The following is an 8,272-nucleotide window of genomic DNA, read 5'->3' on the forward strand; positions in this document are numbered from 1 at the left end:
GATGACCTTCTTCTGGTGTGGTTGGCCTGTCAAGGAGCACCTAAACCTGCACTGCCCTCTATATAACTTCCCACCCAGAAGAGAAGGCACCTTCCTCTGGACTGTTGCTGAAGTAAAGAGAGAGATACTGAGCCTTTCCCTCAGATGAAGTCTGGCCTTGTGAGCCCCATTCTGTGTCTCAGACCCTGATCCTCTGAGAGGAAGTCAGGAGGATCAGCGTCCCTGTCATATCCTCACCCAGCGCAGCTGCCTCCCCTCAGGTTTCTGACACACTCAGGATGTGGTTATCACACTGTGTCTCTCACACAGTCATACAAGGAAGTGTCCTCACTGCTCAGCTTGCTCAGTTCCATGTAGGCTGTGTCCTTGGATTTGTCTGAAGTGAGTGTGAGTCTGCCCTGGAACTTCTGTGCATAGTTTGTACCACCATCCCTAAGGTGTATCCATCGCATCCACTCAAATCCTTGTCCCGGGTCCTGCCGCAACCAGTGCATCACGTAGTTGGTGAAGGTGTATCCGGGCGCCTTGCAGGAGATCTTCACTGATGTCCCAGGTTTTCCCACCTCAGCCCCTGACCGTACCAGCTGCACCTGGGAGTTCACACCTGTGGACAGCAGACAGGAGTGGGTGGACTCCACTTGATTTGCCCCGTTCCCTCAGCCCAAGGCATGGGGAAACTTACCTGCAGCCATTGCCACCAGGAAGAGAATTTTCCAGGTCCAGTCCATGGTGGGGGCCGTACACTCAGGGGCTTCTGAAGGTGTCGGTGTGCTTGGTGTGTGAGGTTGTCAGGACACAGACAAATCTGTATTTAACTCAGTGTCCCTCGTGTAATTTGCATATTCATGAGGAGGTAGAATTCATAGCTGAAGGCCTGGTCAAACCTGAGAAGGGGCTGGTGGAAACCACCGGGTCCATGCTCAAAGGGAGTGAAGAGGTCCATATTCTGATTCTTGTTTGAGGAGATGAGTCCCTGCCCTGTCCCAGGACCCTGTGCATACAGAGCTCCCCCTCTGGAGGGCCAAGCCCTTTCAGGACCTTCCCCTCAGGGCTGTCCACATCTGTATAGCCTGGACACATCTGGACACACCTGGGCTTTGAGTTTTTTTCTGGGATCCTTTCTCTCTCTGTCTCTCTCCCCCCAAAGAATACTACTCAAGGGATAACTTCCCAAGGGATACTACAATGACACTACAAAACCATCCTACTGCCCCAGTGGTTTCTATTGGAGATAATAAGAATCCAGAAACACCCCCTGCATACAGGTCCTACTGCCTTATGTTCCCCCCCAAACGATAAGTTTGCACAATTTAACTTTCTGTGTCTTATACGTATTTTAATCTTGATTTTCTTGAGAAAGCAAAATTTAGATTTATGGAAGAAGGAAATCCATGCTGAGGAGATTTTTGCATCTCTGCACCCAATTCTCCCATGTCTACACCCCTTCTAGCCTGAAACTTGGTGCTCTTGGGACTTCGCGCCACCTGCAACCTGGTCCCCACACTGCAGGGAAAGCCTCTGGGCTCTCAGGGGATTCAACCTTTTGGCATCTCTCAGACAGGACTGAATCCTGGTACTTCATTTCAGAAGCCGTGTTCACGAGTCATATTCTTTTATGGGCCTTTTGGTTTAGTTTTGAGCCACACTCAGTTGTTCTGAGGGCTTATTCCTGGCTCTGTGTTCAGGAACCACTCAGGTAGATGCATCATAGGAAAATATTGGCAGAACAAGTAATTTTATATATATATATATGAGTGTTCCTTGCTGAGATTATGTATAAATAATGCAAGAAATTAAAATATATTGTGGCACTGTCACTGTCCTCCCTTTGTTCAACGATACACTAGAGCGGGCACCAGTAACGTCTCCATTGTGGGATTTTTTGTTACTTTTTGGGCATGTTGAATAAGCCATGGGTAGCTTGCCAGGCTCTGCTGTGTGGACGAGATACTTTGTTAGCTTGCCGGGCTCTCCGAGAGGGATGGAGGAATCGAACCCGGGTTGTCCGTGTGCAAGGCAAATGCCCTACCTGCTGTGCTATCGCTCCCCTGAACAAAACTATATTAAATTTGTTAAATTTATAAGATGTTTTCAAAAACCAAGCTTGAGTCTAATACAGATGCCAAAAAGTTTATTATTTTTCTTACTTTTTTTATAAAGTAGGAGTAATGCTATTTATTCAGCAGTTGATTAAGCTGATTGAATTGGTCATGAACTCCATATTGATTTTTTAAAATTCAGAATGCTAATTTTATTTTACTTTTTATCATTATTTTTATTCCTTCTTTTTTATTGATTCACCATGAGATACAGTTACAAAGCTTTTATGTTTGAGCTTCGGTCATACAATCATCAAACACCCATCTCTTCACCAATGCACATTTTCCACCACCAAAATTCCCAGTGTCCCCCCCCCCCCCCGGCGCCTTTTCCAACCCTTCCTCTGTCTGTGTGGCAGACAATTTCCCCCATATACTCTCTCTACTTTGGTTACATTTGATATTTCAACGTCAGTCCCATAACCACTCAAACCTGCTGAAAAAAGCAATGCTAGATGGTTTGTTTTGTATTGATTTTATGAATAGAATATAATTTCTAGGAAACTAAAAATAAAAATAATAAAATAAAATGTAATAGGTCACGCAAGCTTTCTAGAAGGAGGGAGAAAATTGAGGAAAAGCTGTTCTATATCTTACATGAATATCAAAGAGAAATCCATTAAAAAAAATAACAAACCAGGAAAGCACCGATTAATACTCACCCTGCCGGGCGTTGGATTCCTGGGGGTCTGGTGGGGTGAGTGTGGGTGACAGGGAGGACAGATCACAGGGAGGGGGTTGGGAGTGCGAGGGTGTCACTGAGAGTGGAACTGCTCTGGGAGTGATGGGGAAGGGTCCTAGGAAAGACGCTGGAACTGGGCATGTATGGGAATGGGTGGGGTGATGGGGGCTGAGTGTCTCTGTGTTGTGGCAGAATATTGCCCCATGTGGGCTTCTAGCACATGATGACCCTCTTTTCACCCGTGGCTCTGAGGCCTTTTCTGAAGTGGCTCCCTAGTGCCTTCTGGTGGCCGGCAGAGTCCCTGCAGCCCCTCCTATGGTCTGCGGGGTCCTTCAGAGTCCCACAATTCCCAGTGTGAATAGAGGAAGACAGTCCTCAGCACCATCGGGGACAGGAAGTGTGAGCACTGGCAATGAGTCCAGCCTGACTCACACCAGTTTCCGGATAGGGGAAATCCTGCGAAGGGCCGGATAGGGGAAGTCCTGCGAAGAGAGAGTAAAGGGTCACACTACAAACACAGAAATGCTGAGAAAGGAAGAATTAACTTGTGAAAATCAATATCACTGTCAGTAGATTACTCCAGCTGTTTGATTCATAGGCCAGTAGAATTTGCGAGGACCAGTAAGGATCAATATCCATGAATATAGGCTGGGTATTTGAAATCTTGTGAAAATTTGATTAGGGACAAGGCCTTACACAGTGACCTTCCTGGTGTCATTGGCCTGGCCAGGAGCACCTCACCCTGCTCTGTCCTGTATATAACTCAGTATCCAGAAGATAACCATGAATCTCAGGACCCTGTTATTGGGGTCATCACTGAGGAATTGAAGACCCATCAGGTGCCTGAAAAGAGCTCTCGGGGAGTCATCAACCCACAAACTATTGCGCCTGGAACCTGGTATTAGTGCTCAGACTCACACATTTTACAAGGGCGCACGTGTGTTGGCCCCAAACAGTGCCAGGCATGACCCTCCATCCCCTCCCAAATTCATGGAACCTAGACACAGGTTGGTAACATACAGGTACCCTGTAATTCCATGGAGCATGCAAGTTTTGAATTCAATCTAAGGGACCAGAAAATATGCTCTAAAATTTGATGTTTAAAAAGTCAACATTAAGGATCAAAAGTAATCTATACACCCAGCAGGGTCTACAAAATTCTGCTAGGTTAGACACAGATACACAAAAACACCAACTCGGGCAACGTAAGGATTGAGATGGATGATATCACGCCACACGTGGCTACAGGATTCATAAACACTTTCGTGTATAACCAAGTGACTCACTGTGTCTGTCCCCAGGTGTCCTGTCCCAGAGCTCCTGCAGGCCAGGACAGTGAATCGTCACAGATCTTACCCACATGCGCTGTCTCTGTACTCTCCACAGTCAGCAGTTTCCAGGGGAGCTGGGGCCCCTGACCTCAGGAAGGACGCTGGAGTGCCTGTGGAATATAGAAAATATTTCCTAAAGCTGCTGCACCAAGACCAACAGGACACTTAATTAAATTAATCAAAAAATTTCACAGACCAATACTATGTATATATCACACGCCAAAATTATGAAAATTTTACACACCAATTTTACAAATATTACAAATTAACTCTAAATTAACAATTTTTGTTTCATTTTCACCTAATTAAATTAAACGTACTTCCTTTCACTATCCTTCTTGACTCATGTTGTGGCTCTTTCACTCCTTCAGATGTAGAATAATTAAAATATTATGGTTTTCGGGGCTGGAGTGATGGCACAGTGCGTAGGGCATTTGCCTTACACATGGCCAACCTGAGTTCTGTTCCCAGCATCCCATATGCTCCCCTGAGCACTGCCAGGAGTAATTCCTGAGTGCAGAGCCAGGAGTAATACCTATACATTGCCAGGTGTGATCCCTCCCCTCAAAATTATGGTTTATAATTAATAATGTATTAAGACAGTAAAAATAAAACACATTTGAAAGAAAACATACCTAGAACATTCATTTTATATTTTATCGTTGTTAGACACTCCTGGCTTGAGAGAAACTTTAAAATTTTATTTTTCACAGCAACTTGAACAGGATCAAAGAATTGGAGCATCTTTGCACAGGTTCATTTTCCTGAACCAATAGCTTGATCCCTGAGCACTACAGGAGAGACCAGAACACAGACAAAAACTAAACGCAGTGCAGTCCTAGGGGTGGCCCCAAAACTATAGAAACACACGTTGTCCACATTTGAATAGTACAATTTTTCACAATGATTATCGTTGTTCATCGATTTGCTCAAGCAGGCCCAATAACGTCTCCATTGTGAGACTTCTTGTTACTGTGTTTGGCACAATGATTATGTATCCATTAATTTTATTCTCTATTAGCCATTTGTAATCATGACTGATGGTGTAATTTCTAATAAGAAATATACCTTCAACATTAGTCTTTATTATTGATATTGGACCCTTAAAACTCTTCAAGTTCCCTAAGTGAAGAATTAATGGTGAACTTGTGATTTTAAAGAGGTGACTTTGAAAGGTCACCAGAACAGGAATATTGCTTCAGGGGGGTGAGCATGTGAAGGGAGAGAAGAACGTAGATTCTAATCCCCAAGTTTCTCTGTCTTGGGAGGGTATACCGGAAATTGAATGGAACCACAGTGAGAAAATCATTGAGTCACATCTGCAATGGTGTCCGTATGGAGCCTCAATGTAAGGAGGGTTCCTGGGCTCTGTGCTGTGGTGTATCTGGAGGTACCGGGAGAGGGGGGCTCAGGGAGAGTGTTGGTGCTCTGGGTCCTGCCCCTGTCTCAAGGTGAAGGGGTTAGCACAGCTTGTGTCACAGGACCTGGTCTCTCCTCTACAATGGCTGAGGGGTGGAGAAGGATTGGGGAAATCTGAATGTCCACTTAGCGAGTGGATGGAGGACAGAGGTCAGCCAGTCCAGGAGAACAGGACTCCCAGGTGTAGGGTGACCAGGTAGAGGCTCTCTGGGAGCAGGTCAGTGTGTAGAGGTCAGTGGGCACAGAGTGTGTCTGAGAGCAGAAGGAAGGATACAGCACACAGCTGAGTGGACATCAGAATTTCTCTTTCTGACCAAATGACTATTCCAGGAGACAATGATAATCTCTACAGGGGTATTTTAATTTCTACAAGAGAATAATGTGACCCTCAGGCCCCAGGGAAGTCATGATCCTGTCACTGGAAACTTTTATTTTTATGTAGGAGTACTGCTATATATTCAGTCACTGATTAGCTGATTGAATTTGGCATGAATTCCACCTTACTTTTTTTTCATAGTTTTGTTTATTTATTCATTTTTCTTCTTATATTTATTTATTGAATCACTGTGAGAAAAATTACTAAGCTTTCAGGTCTAAGTTTTGATCATACTATGATCAAACACCTCTTCCTTCTCCGGTACTTATTTTTCACCACCAAGAACCCCAATATAACCCCCACCCCTCCCAATGCCTGTGAGGCAGATGATTTTCACTTAACTCTTCTCTACATTGATTGCATTCATTATTTTGACAAAAGATGCACCGTTATTGTTTAGAATTTCCCTTCCGCCAACAATCAGAATTGCTGAAAAGGCATTGTGAAATACTTTTTTTTTTCTATAGCTGGTTATGAGAATCATATAATGTCATGCAGCCGCGAAAGTGGCCATGCGATTTTGGATTTCTGCAAAGAGCCAGATAATTACAAAATTGGTTTCTGTGCGTCTGTTGTTATGGCTGTGCCGGAGAGCCACTCGTAGGGCATGAAGGAAGAGCCGGTACCACCCCCTTCCCATGAGACTGCAGTTGCCCTGTCACTGCCGGCTCATACTTGGCTTTCCAATTAGCTCTGAGGCGGTAGCCACCTTGCTGTGGGGGTGGGGGGGGGCGGGCAGAAGGGAGCAACACCCTTTCCCTCCTGGGGAGGCATGGCGCCGTAGTTTAACGCATGGTCCATTCACTTTTCTGCTGCAAGCTGCTGGGCTCTGAACTAAGTCCTTTTGCCTCTGGAGCCATGGCCGTGTATGCGGTCCAGATGCATTTCTGCCAAAAGCCGCTGGGTTTCGAGATTTGTTTCTGAGTCTCTGGGATGATGGCCATTAATCAGCTTGATGAATAGCCTGAGAGGCCTTTTGTAGGCAGTGACTCGGGATCTTGCTGGGATGGGGAGGAAAGGGCCGGTTCCACCCCCATCTGGTGAGGACTGGAGTGTCTTATCACTGCAGGCCCAAACCTCTCTGTCCAGGGGCCTCTGGAGGATGACAGTCACTGGGTCGCCAAGGGTAACAGGCCAAGGCACAAAACCTATTCCCATCTGGAGTGGCCCAGCCCCAGTAACCTACTGCAGGAACAGGAAGCATTTATGCCAAAAGCCTGTGGATTCCGAGGTTCGTTTCTGAGTCTCTGGGATCATGGCTATCAAGCAGTTCAATCAGGAACCAGAGAGGCCATTCCTCCAATTATATAGCTGAGCCAGAGGTGGTTCGTGGGTGTGTCTCCCACATAAGTAACTTTGGACTGTTTACTTTTTGGTAAACTTTGCCCCAAGTATTTGTGGTCTGGCCAAAGGCACAGCAGCAATTTTGGGATATCTCAAAGTCTGAAGGTGCCCATCAGGCTGCTGATACACTCGCCTCACAGGTACAAATTGACTTGTTGTCAGCACCATACCCCCTGTCACTGGAAACTTTTCATCAGGAAAGAGAGAGTGTGATAAGTCGTTACTGCCCACAGCGAGGATGGAGACTCAGGGCCACAACCCACAAGACAAGGTGCCCTTGGAGTTATCTGATAGCTGAGATCAGGCCTGATCTCCACAGAAACATGATTCATCTGCTCATGAGAAAAGTCCCCGCAGGGGAGAGTCCTCAGAACCTCCTGGGGGCCTGTGCCCCTGAAGCTCACCCTGCTTCCTCCTGCAGGTGGTTTGTGTCTGGGCCCACAAGGAATTCTCCTCACTGTGTCTCTCGCACAGTAGTACAGGGCAGTGTCGTCCTCCCTCAGGCGGCTCATTTGCAGAGAGAGCGTGTTCTTGCTGTTGTCTCTGGAGATGGTGAATCGGCCCTTCACAGAGTCCGCATAGTATATATAACTACTTTTACCACTTATGCTTGAGACCCACTCTAAGCCCTTCCCTGGAGCCTGGCAGACTCAGTACATATAATAGCTGCCAAAATTGAATCCAGAGGCTGCACAAGAGACTGTCAGAGACACCCCGGGCTGCACCAAGTCTCACCCAGACTCCACCAGCTGCACCTCACACTGGACCCCTGCAAACACAAGGACATCCTGGTCAGTAAAGTCTCCTCACACAGAAGATCTGCCTCTCTCATCTTTCCCATGCTCCGTGTCCCTGTCGCCCACGAGTTACCTCCTAACATACCACCAGGAGAAGCCAGATCAGCCCACAAGCCATGTTGGTTCTGTGTGAGTCAGGATGGAGCCCCTGGGAACCCCTGAACTGACGCCTCTCCTGGAGCTGAGGCTGGGCTGGTCCGTTTTCATCATCGCTGGGAGAGGCT

General features: G+C 46.5%; 1 gene segment (V, D, J or C); it reads right to left on the reverse strand.

Annotated features, from left to right (window-relative positions):
- Window positions 1–287: 287 nt before the first annotated feature.
- Window positions 288–728, reverse strand: LOC130023206 (immunoglobulin heavy variable 1-3-like). The segment is given in 2 exon segments: window positions 288–604; window positions 683–728. Coding segments are annotated over 2 exon segments (363 nt in total).
- Between the last annotated feature and the right edge of the window lie 7,544 nt (window positions 729–8,272).

This window comes from Sorex fumeus, unplaced genomic scaffold (assembly GCF_029834395.1).
Source record: "Sorex fumeus unplaced genomic scaffold, SorFum_2.1 ptg000022l, whole genome shotgun sequence".
Taxonomy (NCBI): Eukaryota; Metazoa; Chordata; class Mammalia; order Eulipotyphla; family Soricidae; genus Sorex; species Sorex fumeus.